The sequence below is a fragment of the Hypanus sabinus genome, chromosome 9 (assembly GCF_030144855.1).
Source record: "Hypanus sabinus isolate sHypSab1 chromosome 9, sHypSab1.hap1, whole genome shotgun sequence".
Classification (NCBI taxonomy): Eukaryota; Metazoa; Chordata; class Chondrichthyes; order Myliobatiformes; family Dasyatidae; genus Hypanus; species Hypanus sabinus.
In genome coordinates this window covers 139927652-139953870 of record NC_082714.1, presented here as the reverse complement: position 1 = coordinate 139953870, position 26219 = coordinate 139927652, and the positions used below count along the sequence as shown (strand labels likewise).

At 40.1% G+C, this 26219-nt stretch overlaps 1 protein-coding gene and 1 long non-coding RNA gene across 2 annotated transcripts in view; one reads left to right on the top strand and one right to left on the bottom strand.

The window, feature by feature from the left end:
• The window catches only part of dnmt3bb.1 (DNA (cytosine-5-)-methyltransferase 3 beta, duplicate b.1), a 217953-nt gene that overhangs the window by 15629 nt on the left and 176105 nt on the right, over positions 1 to 26219 (bottom strand). Inside the window, exons 18-19 of the mRNA XM_059980697.1 lie at positions 10438 to 10586; positions 2326 to 2411 (exon numbers count right to left, since the gene is read on the bottom strand). Coding sequence (XP_059836680.1) covers positions 2326 to 2411; positions 10438 to 10586 — 235 coding nt within the window. The remainder of the gene's footprint in view (positions 1 to 2325; positions 2412 to 10437; positions 10587 to 26219) is intronic.
• Positions 1 to 26219, top strand: part of LOC132399859 (uncharacterized) — a 96099-nt gene that overhangs the window by 20555 nt on the left and 49325 nt on the right. The gene's annotated exons all lie outside the window — the stretch shown is intronic.

The window sequence follows — 26219 nt, the reverse complement described above, 5'->3', positions numbered from 1 at the left end:
TTTTTTCTCTTGAGAAATGATTTAAAAAGAGGGCTCTAAAATGATGAAGCATTTGATTGGAAAGAATGCTTCCAAATGAGAGGAAGGGCTTAACTGGAGATGATTTTTCCTAAACTCTTCATTTTCACAGGACTTACAAATTTATCAATAGTTCTGTATATCGGCACACATGCAAAATATTTCTGTGCCAATTCCTTATTTATTATGGTAATTTCTCCTGCATGTAAGGGAATTATATTTTATTTTGCCAAACCTTTTTATGTATCAGTAGCAATCTTTAATTTGATTATAAATTTGACCTTAGATATATGTCTCACAACATATTTAAGCAGTATTAAGCCTTGTACTTTAATCTAATAATAAAATAAGTTTGACCTCTTGGTCACTATGTGAGAATAATTCTCCTTGTGAAATTATAATTAATAGAACATATATTAGTTGCAATATAGCTATATTAATCCCAGGAAAATAAAAAAATTAAGTACTAAAATGGAAAGCTAATAACACATCAATTACGAACCACATTCCTATCTAATTTTTTTATGTCCAAACAGCCATTAGTAATTTAGAAAATTAATGCCATTTGATAGCTCATATTTTTGTTCCAATGTAAGAGACTCTTGTTTATAAGATTGATAAATTTTCTCTGAACTATCGCATAATTTAGTTAACTGGTAGGTGAAAATCCATGTGGAAACCAGATGTGAAATATTTTATAATTTCTACAATTCATTTTTTGTTACATTTGGTCTGTTAACATCTACAGATCCCATATAAATAAAAGAATCTTCCATTTATCAGGTAATACGCGTTTGAATCATGAGTGCCAGCAGTGTCGAATATAGCAGGTCATTGATCTTTTACGATTTCCTGTGAAGTTTGGCAATGGTTTTTGAGATTTGAGGCACTTTTTTTCTTATCAACAGTGTCTGCAGGACTGATACTGACAGTCAAAATGCTCCAATCAGTGAGATATTGATGTTCACACTTATATTAATGACAATTTTGATTTGCAGGGTTGAGAATGAATTTGGAATTGCTTATCAACAAATAACAGATTTGTTGAGAGAGGCTACTGCTACAGGTTAGGTAAATTGTCAGATTTTACACAACGTGTTTAAATGACACCCTTCCAGGTTAATTTCTAAATGAAAAGAATGAAAACAAAGCCACGCTCTTCACTACCTTAACATTGTGCTAAGACTCAGTGACATAAAAACACCATCTGTTATTATAAACGTGATAATTTTAATTTACCAATGAGGCTTCACATTGACTTCTCTACTATTTTATATAAATATCTCTACAGATGACGGTAAACAAAATCTCCCTCCCAAATGGAACTCAAATCTCTCTGAGTGGTGCAAAGGCACTGGACAGCATCTAACACATTTTGAAAGTTATAAATACTGAGAATACACTTAAAGGTTAGAAAGTCCTGCTCACAGTGGTAGCAAATATATATGAAACATGGTGGTAAGAAATTCCTTTCGCCAATATGTAAGCAGGCCGCTGAGGTTGGGTGACACCAGAATTGGAGGTTATAAGTTAATAGTGCACAGTGAATTATCTAAGGGGACCTACTTCACTCAGAGGGTGGTGAGAGTGTGGAACAAGCTGCCAGTGAAAGGTGGATGCTGGTTTGATTTCAACTTTCAGGAGAAGTTCAGGTTAAGTGCATGAATGGGTGAGGTGTAAAGGGCTATGGTCTGTGTGCAGGTCGATGGAACTATGCAGAGTAATAGTCTAGTATGAACTAGATGGGCCAAAGGACCGGTTTCAGTCCTATAGTTCCCTATGACTTCAACAGAGCAGCAGATAACTTTTTTAAAAACCAGTTAAAACTTATAAAATTAGTTCATGTAGAATGTCATATGAAAAGATCAACATTCATCTACCAATACTCCCTTGAGTAATTTTTATCCTTTTACTCATTTGATGAATAGCTGACCAATGCTCTTGAAACAAATAGTAATATTACACCAGATACAGACAGCATTGTACAATTTAATTTATGCAAAATTTAAATTCTGCACATGCTTCAAACCTAAAACAGGCCAGGTAACATCTGTGGATAGAGAAACAGTTATTGTTGCAGGATAATGATTGTTCATCAAAACAGAGCTGATGAAAAGTCATTGAGCTGAAAAGATAATCCAGTTCCTCACATTCTATATCAAGCATTTACTGCAACTTCTGTTACTTTTCTTTTAAAGTTATTGATATGTTGGTTTAGTTTATACACCACACAAAGCACTTGATATCAACTAGCAACTGAAGTAGTAGCTGTGGAAAATTATTTTACTAGGACAAAACACATCTAACCTGTTCATTCCTGGTAAGTTTCCCCAAAAGTAGCGAGCTCTGTGTGCTGCAGAGACATCGATTGCATCAATCATAACTGGGTTACACTGGAGGAGAATAGGGAAAATGTTACTGTTGAAGCAACCACTGATGATGGTGATGCACTTATTCCATTATTACCACTTTTTAAAAACGTATTCTTATTCAAAGAAAAGCTAGAGACCTACAATAACAGTTCTGAAAAAAGGCCATCATCCTGAAACACAACTTAATGGGTGCTGCCTGACTGATTCAGTAGCTTGAGCACTTTCTCATTTCAGATTTTCAGCATCTGCGCAGAGTTTTATTTTTCAAAAGCAGATTATCAGCTTCCCTGTGGGTAAAACACAGTGGAATAGGCAGTCAAATTAATGACTTTCATGCCAATTTTCAGGTCAAGGTGGCCACTGCAAACGATTCCTTAGATGACATCTTCCAGATAGTTAATCATTTCAGTTTTTCTGTCTTCTACTTATTCTTTTAATTTGTTTTTGAAACTGTTGGAGCCTGTGATTTACAGTCTGTAGTTTGATCGAGTGAGCTAGCGCTCTGCTATCCTCGAGAAAACTCCAGAGGAGAGATGCAAGCACGAACTACCATAAGGAGAATCTCAGAGATGACCTCTACAGTTCTCTGTATTCTAAGGCTTTCCGGAGAAGGCAAATTTCAGAGCTGTATTCTGCATACATACTTTGATAATCAAATCAACCTTGGAACCTTTTTTTAACAACAATAAATGAGAAAATTAGTTTGCTCTGGGAGCTGGCATAAACTTGATGGGGCAAATGACCTCTTTGTTGAGAAAAACGGTACAAATTATGAGACAAAGTAGCTGGATTTTCACAGCAATATCAATTCAGCATCAGTAGGTACAAAACTACAGAAGAGGTGGAGAGATCATGAAAAAAAATGGAAGAATTATCTTTTCTACTTCATTTCTCAGTAGGGATAATTTAAAAAAAGTAACAGTTCAACAACAGTGGATGTAAGTTTTACTACCATGAGGTTGACACATGCCATAGAATGTATTGTCTTCAGGTGTAAGTAAAACCATTAATAATGCTAGGCTTCTCAAATGCAGTATAAAACAGGTGCCTGATTTAATATTTACAGAAGAAAAAAAGGAATTTGTTTTCCTGTGGGCAAGGATGACCAAATGAAGGTCACCAGTAGGTATGATCCAAAGGTTTTGCCAAAGTCCAGGTTATTACTGGTAAATATCACTCAAGGTATTCATACTATTTTATTCATGGCATCAGTGGAACATGGGCAGACACGTACTACTGAGTATCATTTACCACCCTTTTTTAGCAGATCAATTAATGTTCCTCCAGCAAAACATCACTTGCAAGAACAGAAAACACCAAGAGTACAAAATGTACTCTAATTAGACAGAGGAACACAATTAGCCACTTGGCCTATTGAGTATGCTCTGTCATTTAATCATGGCTGCTCTATTTCCCTCTCAACCCCATTCTTCCTCCGTCTTGACTTATCAAGAATCTGTCAACCTCCACCTTAAATGCACCCAATAACCTGGCCCCCACATTTGCCTGTAGTAATGAATTCCACAGATTCACCACCCTCCGACTGCAGAAATTCCTCCTTATCTCTGTTCTAATTTATTCTGAGGTTGTGCGCTTTGGTCCTAGACTACCCCACTATAAGAAACATCATCTCCACATCAACTCTATCAACATTCAGTAGGCTTCAATTAAATCCCCCCTCATTCTTTTAAGTTCCAGCTAGTACAGGCTCAGAGCCATTAAACATTCTTCATATGATAAGCTTTTCAATTCCAGAATCTTTGTTGTGTACTTCCTCTGAACCCTCTCCAATGTCAGCACATTCTTTCTTAGATAAGGGACCAAATTTGCTCATAATACTCCAAGTGAGTATTATACCAGTGCCTTATAAAACCTCGCCATTACATCCTCATTTTTATATTCTAGTCCTCTTGAAATGAATGCTACCATTGCATTAACCTGCCTCACCACTGACCCAACCTTCAATTTAAACTTCAGGGAATCCTCCACGAAGACTCCCATGCCCCTTTGCACCTCAGATTTTTATGTCTCAGCACGCAAGTGCAATTACAAAGAAAGCATGGCAGCACCTCTACTTCCTTTGGAGTTTGCAAAGATTCAGCATGACATCTAAAACTTTGAGAAACTTCTATAGATATGTGGTGAAGAGTACAGTATATTGACTGGATGCATCACAGCCTGGTATGGAAACACCAATTGAATGGAAAGTCCTACAAAAGTAATAGATACAGTCCAGTCCATCACCAGTAAAGCCCTACCCACCATTGAGCACATCTGCATGGAGCACTGTTGCAGGAAAGAAATATCCATTATCAGGGACCCTCATCCTGGCCACTGTTCAGAGGATAGTATATAACTCCCAACAAGGTTTTTTTAATCCTTGCAGTTCTTTTACTCTACCCAGAATGATTCTACATCTTTTGATCCTAAGTCACCTCTTTAAGGATTTGTTTTAATCTTTTACCAATAAAGCTATGCTAACCCCTTTGTCTACCTGCCTAACCTTCCAATATAATGTGTATGCTTGGATGTTAAACTCACAAGTTTAATCTGCTTTCAGCCAAGATTCAGTGATGTCCACAACATCATACCTGCCAATCTCTATGTTACAATTTACCGTATTCTATATACTGTGTGCATTCAAATATAACACTTTGTGCTGTATTCATCACCCCTTTTGATTTTGTTCCCTGTACACTGCAACTCCTACCACATCTGCATGCCCTTCCGGACAGTCTCACTGCACAAAGCTTCTGCATGTGTACCAACTGACCCATCTTAAGCCCAATCTCTCATTTTACCACCCCCCTGCCGAATTAGTTTAAACCCTCCACAACAGTTCTAGTAATCCTGCCCACAAGGATATTGGTCTCCCTTGGGTTCAGGTGTAACCTGTCACTTTTTTTTTACAGGCCATGCCTTCCCCTGAAGAGATCCCAATGATCCAGAAATCTGAAACCCTTCCTTTTGCACCAGTTCCTCAGCCAGGTATTCATCTGCTAAATCATCCTATTCTTACCCTCAGTGGTGTGTGACACAGTCAGCAATCCAGAGATAACTACCCTGTAGGAGGGGTTTATGGCCTTCTACCTAGCTCCCTAAATTCTCTCTTCAGGACCTCCTCCTTTTTCCTGCCTATGTCATTGGTGCCAATATGTACCAAGAGTTCTGGCTGCTCACCCTCCCTCTTTAGAATGTTGTGGACCATATTGGAGATGTCCCTGACCCTGCCACCTGGGAGGCAACATACCATCCAGGTGTCTCTATCACGTCAACAGAATCTCATGTTTACTCCACTAACTATGGAGCACCCTATCACCACTGCAGTCCTCTTCTCCCCACTTTCTTTATGAGCCTTTTAGTTGGGAGATTTCAATGCCTATCATCAAGATTGGTCGGTAACACCATCACAGACAGACAGATATAGACTGCAGACTGGTTCTGTGTCAGGCTGCTTAATCTAATTGATGTAATCTTCTCTTATCTACCCCTTCCATCTTCTATCCACAATAGCATTGTAGAATGAGCACTGCACAGACATCATTGAGACAAAGAGACATCTACACACTGAGGACACCCTCCATGATGTTCTATCATACTACAAATATGCTAAATAGGATAGTTTCAGAACTCTATTGTCAGCTCAAAGCTGGGCATCCAAAAGTGCTATCTAACAGCATGAAGTAATCTAAAGTTGAAAGTTCGAAGTAAATTTATTATCAATGTACATACTGTATATGACACCATATACAAACCCGAGATCCATTTTCTTGCAGGCATACACAATAAATCCAATAACCGTAATAGAATCAATGAAAGACCACACCAACAGGGCGGATAACCAGCCAGTAAAAGACAACAAACCGTGCAAATACAAGAAGAAAGAAATGATAATAATAAATAACCAAATATTATTGAGAACATGAGATGAAAAGTCCTTGAACTTGAGTCCAACTTGAACTTGGCTACAGTGTTCATCCCCCTTGGAAGTGTTCATTTTTTTTGTTGTTTTATAACAATGAATCACAGTGGATTTAATTTGTCTTTTTTTGACACTGACCAACAGAAAAAGATGACTCTTCGGTGTCAAAGTGAAAACAGATCTCTACAAAGTGATCTAAACTAATCACAAATATAAACACAAAAATAATTGACTGCTGAAGTATTCACCCCCTTTAATATGACACACCAAATCATCACTGCCAGTTTTAGAAGTCACCTAATTAGTTAAATGGAGATCACCTGTGTGCAGTCAAGGTGTTTCAATTGATTGTAGAAAAAATACACTTGCAAGAAGGTTCATTTGGAAGGTCCAACAGCTCGTGAGTCAGTATCCTGACAGAAACTACACCATGAAGACAAAAAAAAAACACTCCAAGCAACTCTGCAAAAAGCACAAGTCAGGATGGATACGAGAAAATCTCCAAGTCACTAAATATCCCTTGGGGTATAGTTAAGTCAATCTTCAAGAATTGGAAAGAACATGACGCAGCTGTAAATCTGCCTAGAGCAAGCCATCCTCAAACACTGAGTGATTGTGCAAGAAGGGGGCTAGTAAGAGAGGCCACCAAGAGGCCTATGACAACTTTGGAGGAGTTACAAGATCTAGTGGCTCAGATGGGAGAGACTACATACAACTGTTGCCCAGGTACTTCACCAGTTGCAGCTTTATGGGAGAGTGGCAAAGAGAAGGCCACTGTTGATGGAGGAAAAACCCATGAAATCTTGGCTAGAGTTTTCCAGAAGGCATGTGAGAGACTGAAGTCAGCTGGAAGAAGGTACTATGGACTGATGAAACCAAAATTGAGCTTTTTGGCCATCAAACCAAATGCCAATGCATAAGCCAAACACTGCATATCATCAAAAACTCACCATCCCTAGCGTGAAGCGTGGTGGTGGCTGCGTCATTCTGTGGGGTTGCTTCACTGAAGGCTTGTGAAGGGAGAGAAAAACTGTAGTGTCCAGATGTGCAAAGCTGATGGAGACCTATCCACGTAGACTTGAGGCTGTAATTGCTGCAAAAGGTGCAGCTACTAAATGCTGACTTGAAGTGGGTGAGTAAATATGCAATCAATTTTTTTGTTTAATAATTGTAATGAATTTAGACCAATTTCTTTTCTGTTGATCAGTGTCAAAACAGCCAAATTAAATCTGCTGTGATTCAACGTTGTAAAACAACAAAACATGAAGACAGCTAAGGTTGAGTGAATACTTTTAGGCACAGACGTGAGGGCTTTACTCATGGCAGACAGGATTGTATCCACCACCTTTTGGTAGGATTCCCTGTTCAAGGGCTTTGCTGTTTCTATACCAGGCTGGAATGCAGCCAGTCAATATACTCTGCACTACACATGTATACAAGTTTGTCGAAGTTCTAGATGTCATGCCGAATCTTCACAAACTCATAAGAAGGTACTGTTGTGCTTTCTTTATAATAGCACTTGCATGCTGGACCAGGTTAGGTCCTCTGAAATGATAACACTGAGAAATTTCAAGTTGCTGAAACTCTCCCCTGTCTGATCCCCTGTTGAGGACTGACTCATGGTCTTCTTGTTTCCTCCTGCTGAAGTCAAAAATCAGCTCCTGGTTTTGCTGACATCGAGGAAGAGGTCATTGTTGTGGCACCAATCCACCAGACTTTCATTCTCCTTCCTGTATGCTGATTTGTCACCACCTTTGATTTGACCTATGACAGTGATGTCTGCAAATGTAAATATGGAATTGGAGTTGTGCTTAACTTCACAGTCCTAAGTATAAAGTGAGTAGAGCAGAGGGCTAAGCACCCAGCCTTGCGGTGCACCTGTGCTGATGGGAGATTATGGAGGAGATGTGGTTGCCTATCTAAACTGATGGGTCTGTAGCTGAGGAAATTGATTCAATTGCGGTATGATATTGAGGCCAAGGTCTTGAAGCTTATTGATTAGTTTTGAGGAGATGATAGTAATGAATGCCGAGGTGCAGTCGATAAAGAACATCTGATGTATGCATCTTTACTGTTCAGATGTTCAAGGGTTGAGTGAAGAGCCAATGAAATGGCATCTGCTGTGATCCTGCTGTGCTGGTAGCAATTTGGAGTGGACCCAAGTCGCTTCTCAGGCAGAAGTTGATATGCTTCATCAAAAACTTTGCAAAACTCTTCCGTACTGTGGATTTACGTGCTTCTGGACTTTAGTTATTGAGGCAGGGTACCATATTTTTCTTGGGCATCAGTATAATTGAAGCCTGCTTGAAGCAGGTGTACCTCAGACTGCCAAAGCGAGAGGCTAAATATCTCAGTGAACTCTCCAGCCAGTTGATCAGCACAGGTCTTTAGTACTCCGACTGGTACCCCATCTGGGCTTGATGCTTTCTGTGGGTTCACTCCTCTTATGTCAGCCTCAGGGACTGAAATCACAATATCATTGGAGGCTCTGGGAGTTTATCGTTCCTTTGTTTTGACAGTCAGTGCAAACATAGAAGACATTGAGCTTATCTGGAAGCAAAGTCCTGATTATACCTATGCTTCTTGACTTCACTTTCTATGTCTGTAATCTACTACAATCTACAACCTCATGGCTTGACATATCTCCCATTCTAATATTACCAATCCAGAGGATCAACCCTGGTTCAATGAGAATTGCAGAAATGCTTATTCAGAGTAACATCAGGCATACCTAATAACAATAAAGTGACAGCTGAATGACTGAGGCACTACCAATGACCAGCTTACTGATGTTAATTTTGGAGGGATCACTCAGCTGCAGATCACATCACAATTGCTAGTGTAATACCTCATGAACAATGGCTGATGACATATTTTAAGGAGAAAGAGGTGGTTGTGGAATGCTTGAGGTTTTTCTCTAACGATGTCCAATCCCTGTGCTAATTGATCTCATCTAGGCTCAACAATCTTCAACTGCTTCATTAATCCATCTTCCATGATGTCAGAAGTGGGGGAAGGGGGGGGGGGTGATGACCACATAATGTTATAATTCCATTTGCAATGCTTCTGAAAATGAAGTGCCAAAACCTGCATGCAACAAGACCTGACAACATTCTGTCACGGGTTCATAAGTGACAAGTAAATTGATACCACAAACCACCAGGAAATAACCACCTCAACCAAGAGTGAAGCTGACCACCATCGCCAAGTCCCCCACCATCAATATTCTAGAGATCAGCACTGACCATAAGCTCAACTTGATCACCCACATAGCTACAAAAGCAAGTTAGAGATTGTGTAACCTATGATAAGCAACTCACTTGTTGACTTCCCCATTCACCCACCCCACCCCACCCTCCACAGTGATTTTTTTTCCCCCACCAAATACCAAGCATGTCAACAGGGTGATAGAATCTGCTGCCCAGGTGAGTGCAGCATCAATGACTCTCGAGGCCAAGCACCAAACAAGACAAAGCAGACTACCCATTAAACACCCTAAACATTACCTCCTTCTATCACCAACACTGATTGGCTGCAGTGTTTATGTTCGACAAATGCACTGCATTTATTCAACCAAACTACTCTGACAGCACCTCCCACACCCACAGCCTCTCACCTCAAGGAGATGGGCAAAGATTCATGAAGCATCACTGCCTGCCAGCTTCCCCTTCAAATGGCACAACATTGTGAGCTGACAGGTGTTGCTGACCCTGGTTTGTTACTGGATCTAAATCCTGGAAGTCTTTATCCAACAGCTGAGTACCTTTACCTGAAGGATACTGGCAAGATCACAATGACTAAGGGAATCTTAATCATCACAGCTTCTCAAAGGAATGGGATGGAACATAAAAGCTGGTCATGCTAGTGACACCCAGAACCCAAAAATGTATGTATGTAGAAGATTTCATTTTTTCCTTTCACAGATTTACTGAAAATTGTAAATGATTATAGAGACGTAAATCTATCTTCATTGATTGTTGCCCTTAAATACTAATCCATTCAATGCACTGTTGTATAATTTATTAGTAAGATAACCATAAGCAACATGACAGACTACATAATCACACAAGGAATTACACTGAGAAAAGATTAAAAACAAACTACTAGACACAGTTCAATTCCTACCTCCAGGAAACGTGAGATATCCCTTTTATCATTGACACCCATGGCAACAACATTTTCAAATAGCCAGAAGAAAGGCCTGTCTTCCCACTCCCTTGGTCTGGTGTCATGAAGTAGTCGATAAAATTCAAAGAAAAGTCTTCCTGTGCCCTCTACAACAAAGCATAACAAAACCAATGATTAGTAACATATACCTTCATGTTAATTTCTACCAAAGACATCGATCCACTCTTAAACAAGAGAAAGTCTGCAGATGCTGGAAATCCAAGCAACGCCCACAAAATGCCGGAGAAACTCAGCGGTGAAGGAAGCAGGTATGGAAAAAAATAGTCGATGTTTCAGATCGAGATCCTTTGGCAGGACTGGAGAAAAATTTTTTCCATAGTACAGTTGACTCTACCTTTTTCCATAGCTGCTTCCTGGCCTGCTGAGTTTCTCCAGCAATTTGTGGGTGTTGCTTCAATCCACTCTCCATTATTACTTGCTCCAATTTGTACAACACTTAGTACTGATTGGCACTTACAAACTCAATACATTTTTATATTTAAATGGGAACTATATCAAGCCAGATGCTGAATGGTTTTGTAAGATCTTCCTTTCATGGGGCTGAATTTTTACCAGCCTCATTAAATGCATTCTTCTCATTCAGGTGTATTATATATAGAGCAGTATAGCACACCAACAGGTCCTTTGGCTTACCATGGGCATGTCAACCATGATGCCAATCCAAAACAATCCAATCTATACACACATAGTCCATATCCCTCTGTTCTCTGCCTGGTATGTGTGTGTTTAAATGCCTCTTAAATGTCCTGTAGTAGCAACTTCTACCAGCACCCCTGGCAGCCCATTCCAGGTACCTACCAGTCACTGTAAATCAGTAAGTTTAAAAAAAATAAAGACAAACAAACAATTGCCTCACTAATCTCCCATAAATTTCCCCCCCCCCCCCACCTTAAGTTCACGTCTTCTGATATTTAACATTTCAATCCTGGGAAAAAGACTCTGACCATCCACTCTTTTAGTGCCTCTCATAATTTTATATATTTCTATCAGGTCACCTGTCATCTTCCAAAACTCCAGAGGAGACAATGCAAGTTGGTCTCACATTTCCTTATAGTTAATATACTCCAATCCAGCTGAACCTCTCCTAGCCTTTTCAAAGCTTCCATATCCTTACTATAGTGTGGAGACCAGAACTCAACACAATAATCCAACATGGCCAAACTAAAGTTTTATACTGCCAGTATGACTTGCCAGCTTTTCTAATCAGTGCCCCAAGTGATGAAAGCAAGCATGCAATAAGTCTACTTTACTACTGATGTTGCTACTTTCAAGGATATGTGGATCTGCACTCCAAGCTCCCTCTAAATATCAATCCTCTGAAGAGTCCTACCACTAACTATGTACTTTCCGCTTGCATTTGATGTCCCAAAATGTGTCACTTAACATGTATCAAGATTAAAATCCTTTTGTCATTTCTTGGCCCAAATTTCCAAGTAATCTACATCCTGTTGTATCCTGCAACAATTTTTCCTCACTATTCACAACTTAAATTTCAAGTCATCTGCATACTTGCTAATTAATCCACCTACATTTTTATCCGTCAATAAGGAATATTATAAAGAACAGAAATCCCAGAACTGACCCTTGCCAAACATTATAAACCTCCAGTCAGAAATCACTCCTCTACCTTTCTTCCATGCCAATTTTGATCTAATTTTCCAACTCCCTGTGAATCAAATGTGACTTAATCTTCTGGATCAGCCTGCCTAAGGGACCATGTGAAATTTTTTTACTGAAGTCATGGAGACAGCATCCACTGCCCTTGCCTCATTACTTATCTTTGTTGCAAGGATATGTGTGCCCCTCCATTCTACAAAGCTTGTCCTGCTTGTACACACCCATCTGCCACAGATGGGTTCCCAATGTTCAAGGTATCTGCAGCCTTCCTTCCTACACCAGCTCCTTAGCCATGAATTCATTTGTTGGTTTCTGTTTCTGGCCTTATTAGCACGTGACATGTCTCAAAGTGGCTTTTCTCCACTATCGATCTGCATACAGGCATTCACTATCAAGGAACACAGTCAAATAATTGGCACTTACAACTGGGGAATGCCATATAACTTAAACTTTCAGTAGTGGATGGTAAGAGGAGAAGAGATACTATGATTTATAGAAAAGTCATTTGTACAGCAGTATCTACTATTCAGACCAGATAATTTCCCATTTTGCTTGAAATGATGAAATGGTCAAATGTATTTTCAGCCAAAAAAGTTGACTACTGACAAAGTATCATTAGATTTACTCCCCCTGCAGTTTTCTCTCATTTGTCTGCAGGTTGATGGATCCTTATTCTGCGAAGAACTACAGAGTATGGTAAATGGTAAAGAACTAAATGGTACAGAGCTTTTAGTGAAGGTTTTGTAAATGATAGGGTACTATTTTACAATATATATTGCTACTCATCTTCAGGTGTTAATATTGACAAAATTTATCCTTCCTTAGTGGGATTTAAATCAAGGATTTAAATTCCACCAAGTTACCAGAAAAGCATGAATATAAATAATGAAAACTTTGAATAACTATACTCTGCTCTCAGTTCAGCAATTATATGCACTTTTAACATCAGTATGTCACTATTTTCAACTGATCATGCCATTTAATGAATTAAGTATATTAAAGTTGCCATAAAATTCAGATGATTCTACTACATAGTTGAAAGTAATTCTGATAATTTGGTACAATCCTTCATGGCATACTTGAAGAAATATTGCTTGGTGAAAAATAATTTGGGAAGAAACTAAAAAACATATTGCTGACATGTGACTACAGATTGAAAGGCCACAAGGAAATAGTTATTATGTTGAAAATAAAGTCATGTGAGAACTGTAGAAGTGACTTTGCACTGGCATTCATAGCACCTGCATTGCAGTTTAGACATAATCCTAAACAGAATTGAGATTGTCCGAAAAATGGGGGTTGGGGCAAGCAATTCATTATAAAAATAAATCTGAACTTTAAAATTGTTAACAATTCTCAAAATTTAAAGGGCTTTACAGATTTTCAATTTGGATACATTAAGATTTGAGATGGCATCAATAAGTATCTAAAATTATAATTTCAGCATTCACTATGTGTGTTAAGAGGATTCAGTTTTGTTTCTTTCTAGTTTTTCTGTAATCATATACTTGTATTTTCTAGTATAATGAGGAGATGTAAGGATAGCATGATGATCATGTACTGGAATATGACCAGATGATTTGAATGGATATGCAGCCTACTAAATGGCTTATCATTTCTCCAGTGCCAAGAAGTTATTCTGTGCCACAAACATGCTGTGAAAACACCAGGGAATTCTCATGCAACTCCTTTACACTTTTTAGCGGTACTGTATTGGCCATTGCCAGAAGTCCAGCGACAGTTTTGACTGAAATAGATTTGAAGGGGTGTTTTTTTAATGAAGTCTGGAAATGGAAAAGCATATCTGTTTTACCTGATGGTTCCAGAAATCTCCAATACGGGCAGTAAGATCGTGGGATACATTGAAACAGTACTGATTGCTGAAAACCTTGGAAGTGCAGGCTCTCAGTACCGAAGCCTTGTAATACAGAGTGATGCAGCTGAGGAAGTTAAGCCTTTCAACACACACCAGTGAGATAGAAAGGAAGACATCAGAAAATGGAGTAAACAGAGACACAAAGAAAGGGAGCCATCTAGAAAAAGAGATAAAGGAAGAGAATAGTAAAGGCAGGCATCAAGAGTGAGTGAAGGCAGATCAAACATTATCTGGGAAGGGAAATTTTTAAAACAGATGGCTAAAAGATTCCAGGCCAAAGATAGATACAAAATAGCAGGTGCACATATCATAAGGAAAGTGGAATAAGATGAAATAGAATTCAGAAGAACAACAGTACATATATGAACATACAAAAACTTAGCAGCAGCTACTAACTGCTGTATATATTATAATTACTGTAGCTTGTATGTTTTAATGACTATTTTCAGGATTGTTTTTTCATAATGTGCTTTTAAGAGGGGAAGAGACAGAAGTAATTTTAAAACTATACTCATGAAAATAACATTCATTTAGAACTGTATCTTTATACACTTCAAATTTACACTGTTACTCAATGGTGGAAAAAAATGCTGATTTGTGGTGTCCTGGATATGCCACATTCATGAATGTCAAGCAAACAGCTAATAGAAAATGAAGTCTACTGAAAATACTCAAATTACAACAAAATCACTTCTATTAAACACAATATTCAAGTAGAATTGAAATTTTAGTTATGCTTGTTTCATAACTGGAAATTTAAACTGTTATCTTGAAACTTGGGTATTAAAGGTCAAATTCTTGCTGTCCTTTCTGTGCAATTATAGAACCACATAATACAAATAACTCTGCAGTGTCTCATGCCTTTAAAAGGTAACAGTATTCTGTATGTGCTGAGGAAGGACTGGAGGTACTTTAAGACCAAAGCAAATGTTACAACAAAAAAACGCTCAATGTCAGCAACTATTGAACAATGGACTGGCAAGAACAGTTCTCCAAATTATCTCTGGTAACTGTGCATTGCCTTTTAATACCCAAGTATACTCTTCCATATTTTAAATGCACAATATATTTAATTTACAAAATGTCTGACTAACACGTGGTGATATAATCAGAATTGTTACAGCAGTATTGGCCAACAGACCACTGATTTCATGTTGGTATTATGTTGCCCCATTGTCTGAGACTTTTAATCCTCTAATATTTTCCTAATTCTCCTCCTGCTCAACTTGTTCTGCTCCTGTATCCCTTAAAGACTGTACAAAGTAGTTTATTTCCCTGTCCTTTCTGCTAATGTGCATGATTTTTCTCTCCTCCATATTAAAGTTTACTTGTGAATTCAACTTGCCCATCCCTGATCATTCGGCAATAAACTTGGATCCTCCTCAACCTTTATCACACTTTGACGACGCATGATAGGTTTCCCATGGATTTCAAGCCATTATTTTTAAAATTGGTGGTCCAAGACAAATCCCTCCAGAATGTCACCACTTATTTCCTTTCAGTCCAAAAAAACTAAATGCAAACAGAAAATACTACTACTGATTCTTTTGATTCCTGGCTTCTATTTTACTAAACAATTCTCCAATCTTTGGAACTTTATCAAACACCTCTGATTTAGATTTTTGCGAACAAATTACCAGACTATTAATCTAGATGCTGAGACTAACAAACCTGTAATTGTGAATTCAAATCCTATGATGTTCATTATGGAATTTAAAGTATGTTATTAGTTGGGAATTAAATGCACTGGTCTTTAATAATAATGACTACAATGACAAATTGTTGTGATAACACACTGATGCTCTCAGGCATAAAATCTACGATCTTCACCCAAACTGGCCTGATGTGATTCCAATCCCATGGCTGTGGTTGACTCATGATTGCCCTCTAAAATCATCTAGTCACTCAGTTCTTGTGCACATCCTTGAAAAATGGAAGTTGTCCTTTTAGTGCATTATCTACATCAACCTCACATCAATAAAGAAAACCTGAATGACTCTTAGGTCAAAAAGAGATAACATCAACTTGTTCACCAAATTGTTCATCCCACAGATGCTGCTTTGAAATGGTGGACTGTACCATTTTCAGTAATTCATATACTGATCTGAATGAATATGCCATAGTTGGCACTGAATTCTTCAGGACCTATATAGGTGAGTGTGTGTCTTCAGGAACTTATGAAACATACCAAACCAGAGTACTGGTTGAACCAGGAGATTTGCTGTCTGTTAAGGGCTAAATCTATAGTGTTCAATACAGGCATTTCACAACCCTACAAGAAGTCCAGGTACAACCTACGGAAGGCCACCATGAGAGCAAAAAGGCAATTCTGTGTTAAGTTTGAGATACAATTGGATGCAATGACAACTGTGACAGGGTTTGCATGACGTTACTTCCTGAGGCAAAACCCAATAGCAGAAAGGGCAGTGACGCTTCACTTCCCAATGAGCTTAATACCGTTTATGCACACTTTGAAAAGGGGAATAAATCTATACATGTGCAAGTCACCACAGCATCTGATCTCCATATCAGAGGCTGATATCAGAATATCCTTCAAGAAAGTGAAATTTTGCAAGATGTCAGACACTGACCGAGCACTTGACAAGGTACTGAAAATCTGTGCCAACTGACTGAAGTGGTCAAGGACATCTTCGGCCTCTCAATGCTGTAGTCGGATGTTTTCAACAGCTTCAAAAGGGCATCAATCATACTAGTGCCCAGGAGGAGCAAAATGAGCTACCTCAATGATGATCATGTGGGAGCTCTCACATATTGTGATGTAGTGTTTTGATAGGTTGGGCATGGCTAAAATTAACTCCTGCCTGAGCAAGAACCCTCCGAAATTTGCCTACCACAACTGTGAAGAGAGTCATTGACGAGAATGGCTTGGATCCAAATGCTGGAGTGTCCAAGGCTAGGATCGAGATGGTTTCAAACTGGAACAAGAATCTGAGTACAAAACAAAATCACGACTAGGCTTACAATTGAGCATTGAACCTCAGTTCAGATGCTCTTAAATGCTCAACCTTTGGTCCCATAAATATGAGTGCCAATTAGCAGGACAGTCCTGAATCTTTAAAGGGGCCACACCAGCTAACCATACTCCAGGGAGCTAGAGCGTCGAAACCTTGGAAACTGGTGTGATGGATGTGTATCATAACAGGATTCCCCTCCCCTATTGCCAGGCCGTGGCTGCTCAGAGATAATGATTGAAGTTGTGGATGACAGCCAGATCCAAGATGCCTCTTTCAGGGACCATGTCTGAATCCTTCCCAGTCTATGAGATACTGCTGAACACCTCAAAGTACTTGAGTCCAAAATTCTTCTCAAGGTGGTGGCTGGGCTGATGGTATTGGGGCTAACGTTACAGGCTTTAACTTGGAAGTGTGGAAAGTGGGATTGATCTTGAGGAGCAAGGTGTAGCCCACCAGGTTTATTTTCCTGAGAATCTTAAAGGGTCCAATGAACTTGGGCATCAATTTCCTGGACTCCACGCAGAGAGGCAAATCTTGAGTCGACAGCCATACCTGTTGCCAGGCTGCAAAACTGGCCCGTCTTCCCTTGCATTTGGCGTTTACTTCAGCCTTCCGGGAAGAAGCTAACCATCTCCCTTGCCCTAGTATATCTCTCCTTGCAGCGTTGGATGACATCTTCAGCTGCAAGAACACCAATCTCTGCTTCCTGCTCGGGGAAGAGCAGCAGAGAATACCCAGATTGGTATTTGAAAGGAGATATCCCATTTGCTGAATGCCGTAAAGTATTGTGGGTAACCTCTGCCCACATCAAGTGGTTGCTCCACTCACTGTCTTTCAGGGTACATTCCATATCTTGGTTTACCCACTCCTGGCCGTTGGATTGTGGGTGAAACCCAGAGGAAAGACACAATGTTGCTCCAATTAGCTTGCAAAATGCCCTCCAGAAACATAATGGGAATTACAGACCAAGATCTAACACAATGTCCAATGGAAGACTGTGGATCTGGAAGACCTGCTGCAGGACAATGTCCGCTGTCTCCACTGCAGAAGGAAGTGTGTCTGAGACAATAAATTTGCAGGCCTTCAAAAAATGTTCCCTTGGAAGGAGGAAGACTCATGACAAAGACCGTGAAAACGTGAACCCATGGTCTTTCCGAAACAGGTAAGGGGTGAAGAAGCCCTTGAGGTTGGGAGCAGGGTTTCTTGTTCCAGGCACACACCTCACCATTCAGCACATTGATGGACCTCTCTTGCCATTCCAGGCCACAAATATCTTCTCTTGATAAATGCTAGGGTCCTGGCAATCCCTGGGTGAGTATCAATCTCGATGCATGTCCCCATTAAGAACCTGAGACTGAACGGGACTAGGAACAAACAGTCGACCTGCAGGGCCATTCTGAGGAATCTCTTTTTGTGAACAAATGTGTCGATTTCCCCCAATGAATTGGCACTCTCACCTTGGCTTGGAGCAAAATGGTAGTAGGCTGCTTTTCTCATTTGGGTTCATTGAACTGACGGGACAAGGCATCTGGCTTCTGATTCTTGGATCCAGATTGATAGGTCAGGATGAAATTACAACTCTTAAAGAAAAGAGACCACCTGGCTTGCCTGAATTCAGTCTTTTCGCATCCTGAGTGTAAGCCAGGTTTTTGTAGTCCATCCATATAAAAGGGTTCTTGGTCCCCTTGAGTCAGTGATGCCATTCCTCCAGATCCAACCTGACTGCAAGCAGCTCTCTATTCCCAATGTCATAATTTACCTCTGCCAGGGATAGTCACCTGAAAAAGAACACACATGGGTGCAGTTTATTGTCCGAAGGTGTCTGTTGTAACAAAGCTGCACCCATTCTGACGCTTGATGTGTCCACTTCCACAATGAAGAGAAGTTCTGGGTTAGATGTGACTAAAATGGGAGCTGTTGTGAACCACTGTTTGAGCTCTGCAGAAGCGGTCTCTGCCTCAGTAGTCCAAACAAAAGGACCAGGGGATCTCTCGGTTAGTACTGTCAGCGGAGCTGCCACTCAGCTGAAGTTTCTGATAAACTTTCGATAAAAGTTGGCAAATTCCAGGAATTGTTGGATCTGCTTGGTTGTGCCCAATCTCTGACTGACTGTGTCTTATTAGGGTCCATCTTGAAATTGCCATTGGAGATGATGAAGCCCAAAAAAGAAATAGTGGTTAGGAGAAATTCAAACTACTTCAGCTTGACGTAAAGTCCAGGATCAAGAAGCCTCTTTAGGATACCTCTGATATGTGTGATGTGCTCTTCCATGGACTTCATCCAAGTAGACAAAGGCATACTTATGGAGAACATCCTTTATAAAGGGCTGGAAAACAGCTGGCACACTCACAAGGACTAACGGCATGACCAGATACTCATAGTGCCCTGTTGGTGTGTTCAATACTGTCTTCCTTTTATGTGAATCAGGTTGCATGCATTCTGCAAATCCAGCTTTGAGAATATTCTTGCCCCTTTGAGAATCTCAATGGTAGTATTCCTGAGTAGAAGAGGATAACGATTCTTGACCATTATGTGATTCAGCCCTCTATATTTGTTGCAAGGCTGCAGACTCCCATCCTCCTGTACAGAGAAGCCGACACTGGCTGGGGAGGTGGAGGGCTGAATGAATCTCAGACTAAGAGCCTCCATAATATACTCTTCGCTAGCACTTCTCTCCAGGCCTGAGAACGTGAATGATTAATTCTGCAGAGAAAACGTACCAAGCAGTATTATCCATTACACAGTCGTAGGGTCAGTGCGGTGGAAGAGTCAAGGCCTTTCTCTTAATGAAGACCTCTTCCAAAGCCTTGTAGACAGAGGGATTTCTACCAGCTAGGGTGCTGCAATTACCCCCAAACATTCTTCTGAGTATGACTTCCGAGACTTTGTTGGTAGTGGAGGTGCTTCACTTGACCCCAGAGTCTCCCGCATTGGTCTGCAGGAATCTTCAGTGAAAATGGAAGCCAAATCACAGTTCAAATCCTCATCTGTCCCCTCAGACATCGGCAGTGAGGTGCGACAAATGGTCCTTGTGCTCCTGGGACTAAGCTCCAAGGATCTCTGTCTTGGAGCCACCTTCTTGGATAGGACCTGGCAAATGGAGCCCTTTGGCTTAGCTGCTAGACTTCCATACTGCTTGGGCATCTCCTTGGTTTGCTCCTGAATTAGAGATCTCACTCCAGCACACCCCTGACTGGACTGGGCCAGGACTCTCACAGGCCTATTGCCTGAAACAGCTTGTTTTCCCTTGAAGTTAGGACTGGCTTTCCTGAAAGCTTCAGGTTACCCTGAGCAGATCTGCCCCTCGCCAGCTGCTGGTCTCAGGAGATTCCAGGGTCGGAACACCAAGCCAAAAACAAATCCTCTAACAGCAGCTGGACCAAGCAGTAATTCTCTCTTGCCTCCAGTCTATAGATGGGTTATGCTGAGACAGCCAAGATCGGGGGTATGAGTGGGGAGTCAATAATGCAGAAATTAATTTATTCGACATGATCCCCTATCCTCAACTGCAAAGCCACAATCGTTTGCTGAACCCATTCAGGACCTAGCAGGTGGCCGTCCAAGACAGTTGTGGGTAAGGACTGACTCAACTCTTGCAGTGGTGTGTCGAACCGACGGGCGGTTCCTCTATCCAGAAAATTACCTGCCTCAGGTTCTTACCCCAGGTTAACTCCACTTCAGCACGAAACCAGAATCTGTGGGGTCGAGGGTAGTGGCTGCTGCCATCACAGTCTTCTGGGCGTTGGATTGTCTTAGCAATTCTCCAGGCAGCTGCAGCTTTGGACCTTCGGCTTGCGAGTGACCTGCTTCTTTGCAGTAAAAGCAGCAACCTCCGAGTCCAGCGCTGGGACCTCTCAGTGGCAAAGAGTCAAGTGTAACCAACCTGCATGAGTTTGACTAGATCTTGAGCAGCTGAAGAGATGGTCAGGGCCTGAGTTTGGGGAGTAGAACAACAATGCATTGAGTCCGGGCTCAGGCTAACCCTCCTCAACTTCATGATATCGTCCTACTAGCGCTCTGCCAGATGATTATCGAGATGGATGGACTGGTCAATGAGAGCTGGCTGTACCAAGGCAAGGGCATCCTTCAGTTTATTATGCCACAGACTCTGAGATAGTGTGGCCAAGGCCTCGCCATTCCAGCCACTCTCCTGGGTCAAGGTCCGAAGTTTGATTGTGTAGTCAGCCATTGACCATCCCTGTCGATCCTTCATCAGGCAGTCTGAGGTTCAGCTGGCTCTAGTGTGGTGATGAAACAACTCCCTCATGGTGGCCATGAATTCCTCCAAGTCCAAGCAAACCTCCGACCTGCATTCCGCTGGGATGGCTGGATCTCAAACACTATCGAGCACTCGATAAAGAAGTCATGGTAAGAACCTAGGTCACCATCGAATCTCTTCAGGGTTGGAAGATGTACTGGAGCGGGACTGACTGGTTCTCCCAAGCAACTCTGGCCTCCTTTCGGCAAAAGTTGACCAATGGCTACCTGGAGGTCTTGTGCCTCCAGACTCTCAGGAAATGTCTTCACTGTGGCTGGTCACAGTGGACGAAAGACTCTGATACCCCACTGGGTCCATACTGGCTCAATCGTACTGTGACAAGAGCCCCTGAACAGAATGGCTAGGACCCAAATGCTAAAGTAACTGAGGCTAGGATTGGGATACGGTTCCAAACTGGATTGAGTATCTGAGCACAAAACAAATGCTAGACAAAATCCTGAGCAGGCTTACAAATGAGCACCAAATGTCAGTTCAGTGTTCCTTAAATGCTTGATCCTTGGCGCACAGAACATGATTACCAATTAATGGACTGCCCTGAATCTTTAAAGGGGCCGCACCAGCTATCCATACTCCGGGGAGTTAGTGTCTAAACCTTGGAAGCTGGTGCAGATGGGTGCATTTCGTAACAACAGGTCACAATCTCACTGGCATTCCATTTGGCTTTGGAGCTCCTGAAGAACAGGAATATACAGCCAGCTGCAGTTTATTGATTACAGCTCAGCATTCAACACTATCACTCCCTCACTACTCATCAGCAAGCTTCAAAAACTAGGACTCTATCTTCCTTGCCACTGGATCCCTCACTTCCTCATTGGGAAACTACAGTCAATGCAGATTGATAAATCAACTCCTTTCTTTACTCAATATGGGTGCACCTCAAGGATGTTTGCTTAGTCCTCTGCTCTACTCTCTACATCAAGCACAGCTCAGACACCATCTATAAATTTGCTGATGACACCAATGTTGGCAGAGGGCAACAAAGAGATGTACAGGAGTGAGATAGATCAGCTGGTTGAGTGGTGTCACAACAGAAACATTGCACTCAACGTCAGCAACATCAAGAAATTGATTGTGGACTTTGGTAAAGAGTTCAGGGGAACACACATCAATATTCTTTGAGGGGGTCAGTGGTGGAAAGGGTGAGCAGTTTCAAGTGCCTGGGTGTCAATATCTCACAAGATCTATCCTGGGACCAACACACTGATAAAAGCATAAAGAAGACACACCATTGTCTACACTTTTTATTAGGAGCTAGAGTTGAGTTGGCATGTCAAAAAAGACTGCAGCACATTTCTAAAGATCCATAATGGAGAGCATTATGACTGGTTGCCAAAGAGGCTCCAGTGAGCAGATTGAAAGAGACTGTAAAGGGTTGCAGACTCGGCAAGCTCCATCGCGGTACAACCCTCTTCATTATCAAGGACATCTTCAAAAGGTAGTGTTTCAAGAAGACAGCATCCATCATTAAGAACCTTCGTCACTTGGGACGTGCCTGCTTCTCATTACTGCCATTGGGGAGGAGGTAAAGGAGCTTGAAGAACCATGCTCAATAATTTAAAAACAGCTCCTTCCCTTCTGCCATCAGGTTTCTGAATGGTCCATAAAATAACAAACACTACCTTAATATTCCTCTTTTGCACTATTTATCTATGTTTACTGCAACAAATAATTATGTTGTAGTGTCCTGCTACCACAAATGACAAATTTCATGACATATGTCAGTAATAATACTCCTGATTCTGACCACAGGATATTTGTTGCTCCAGATTCTAGTATCTCCAGTCCCTTGTAGCTCCATTGCATCAGATTTTGGACCTCATGGCATGAATTTGTCCATGTTGCCCCATTAACAAGTATTGTTTTACACTACTAGATAACTAAATCTTTATACCAAGACTGAACAAGTGAAAAGGAATCAGTGGGAGAGTGTTTTTAGTAGTCATGATCACAAATCAGTTGGATTTTGGCATAGTTATGGAAAAGGCTGAAGACAGGCCAGCATTCACAGTTTTACAAAGCTGCCATTTGTAGACTAGAAACTATTACAGTGGACTCCAGTTAATTGAGCCTTTGGTTGTTAATCAGGGCAGCCACTTATTTGAGGCAATTCTTAAAGAACAAAAACTAATCAAGAGATATCCAGAATTCCCTTCATTAATTTGGGACACTATGGCACTTAATTGGAACAGGAGACTGTTGCCAAACAGTTTCTAACTAGTGTCGGTCAGGTGCACCTATATGGCTGTTAAGACATCACTCCGTGTTTAGAGTGACAAGTTTTTAAATAGTGTCAGTTGAGTGTATTTGTAGTCAAAAAGCTGTGATTTTTGTCACGGATAGTAGATGAGAAATAAGCAATTAGACAATTCAAAACTGTTTTGCTCACTGTGGTTTCAAGCATTCAGGTGGAGATGCCAAAAACAGCTGAGAGTGGAAAATTAAATGATTTCACTTCAAGTTCAGAACTATGAAGAATTTGATTGACAGTCATCTTGAATGTTGCAATAAAAATGAAGATTTGGAGGATGCAACTGTCGAAAGCATTATATAAAGACAGTCTGTTCTATGCACTAGGTGTCTGCATTGATTTTGTTCATTTCCAGTCAATCAATGTAACATGACAGCATACACTGGATGAATTTTCCCCAATAATAACTAGTACAGTTTTATAGTACTGTAGCAGTATTGGTAATGTTCTTATTTGTTCTGTATTTTATTTAAATACATAATTTATTGCTCAATTACACAGTAGTTTGTCTTTTTTTATATCTTTTTAACTACTTTCATGAAACTTCAACTAAATGGGGCAGCCTCTTAATTGGACAAAATGGACTGGTCCCAATGTGTCCCAATTAACCTGAATCCATTTGTACTTGTAAATCAGTACTAGAATAGTTCAAAGGGAAGATAGTGAAGGCATGAATCAAGTGTGTTCCAACAAAGAAAATGAGTGAGATCCTACATGTAGAATCGCATGGAAGTCAAGGAGCACAGATTGGAAAAGAAATTTGGACATGAAAAACATTGGCGAGTAATTTCAAAGTAAACCCAAAACTGTTTGGAGCAAGAAATAACCAAGGAAACAGCAATTTACGCAGAGAAGCAGAAGCCATAGGTATAGTTCAATGGTTCACAAGGAATACTTTGTACAAATTCAGCACTTTCCCTGGGATGCTTTGTTTGTCATCAAAGGACAGGCATAATGTTGGTATGATCATCAAATGAGATTCTGAATTTGACAAAGAACAAAAGAAAGACAATTACATTGTTTGCAATGGATTATGACCATTAAACAGGCTTGGGTAGATGTAGGAGCAGAGCTAATTTGTAGCAATTCTCTGAAAACTGCAAAAATTATGCAGGTAATAGCAAGACCTTTCAAATATTATCAGGTATACAGTGTTAAAGATGTATGAGATCTGCAGCAAATTCATTTGTAGATTTACTTTTAGCTTAACAGGTGCAAAGAGTAACAACGAGGGAGCATTTTGTGACAGTCAGATTTGCAGTTGTTATGGAAAAGGACAGTACAGAGGAATAAAGATCATAAGTTATAGCGAAATACTGAGACATGTTTTAGCAACAGTGAACTGCAGAGAGATATTTGAAGGCAAATCAGTGTCAGAGTAATACCAGGCCTTAAAGGACAGAGGGTTCATAGTCAAAACAGAGGAGCTCAATGGGACAGAAAGCCCGCAAGCGAATTGAGAGTTGAGCACAAATAAAAGGAACTTAGGAAAAATAAAATATAAGAAAAAGTATTAGCACTGAAAGCCTGCACTGCTATTCTATGAGATCAAGGCTACTCTCTGGCTTATCTTCTTAAAATATTTCTTAATAATATTGATTTCCAAAAATCTTTCAATCTCAATTTTAAAATTAAAAAATGAGAGCCTCATTTGCCATTCGGAAAGAGGGTTCCAAACACCTGCCACACTTTACATTTACATTATACTGTATATATTTTGAAAAATCTTACAAATAACTTGATTGGTATCAATACTGTTTATAAGATGTTATTGCTGGAGTGCAGCTAAGTACCTGTTGGTGGCACTGGTAACCCATAAATAGGTATTATTAATATTGTTGCAAACTGAAAATTGATTTTGTCTCAAATATTTCTTAACTAACTGACAATAAACAATTTGGCAAAACACTTTTACCAAACAATGAGCATACACCAAAAATAAATAATTTTACCCTGCCTATTAAGTAAATTTTCATACTACCTGCACTGCATTAAACATGGTAAAATCATCAAAATCCCCGACGAAACTAAATGCTCAGAACCTTTTATGCAGTATGCAATTTTGCCCTTTAAAATCTTTTTCCAATTCAACAGCCACTGAACTCCTTTTCAAAAATGATTAATCTCCCCATGTGTCCATCCCCTGTCCAAGTTCTGAATGGAATTGAAATGTTAATCTATCTGCTCTGTTTTCTATATTCTATAGTTATATTACTCGTTTCAATTTTAGGTTTCAACATTAATGTATTTTTCTCTCTTCACTTCCACTATAAAAGTGCTGCTCTGAACTCAAATTCCTTGGTCTCTTCTAAATTTCACTTTGCCACCCCTAGATGATCAACAAGATAGTATCATTTGATAATGTCCTATGTTTTGCCGTTCCTTTTTAGGCCAATGCTTTTAGATAGAATTATCCAATGCTGTTGTACATTACATTGCAGAAAAATACATTATTTTGATTATTGAAGTAAGGGCAAGGGAGCAGAAAAATTGAGAAAAAATTGTGAAAGTGGTAATTTTTCACAATGTTTTCAAGCATAATGCTTACACCAATTAGACCTTATTGCACAAATAATGTTTGACCGTTCAACTGGTCTACACCTAAAATCCATAAAAACAATACTTTGAGGCCTTGCATATTTATTTATCAAAAATCATTTGAATAAAAGGTTCTTGTTACACATGCAAAGCAATGTTGTCAGTGAAGTCTTAACCAGCAATACA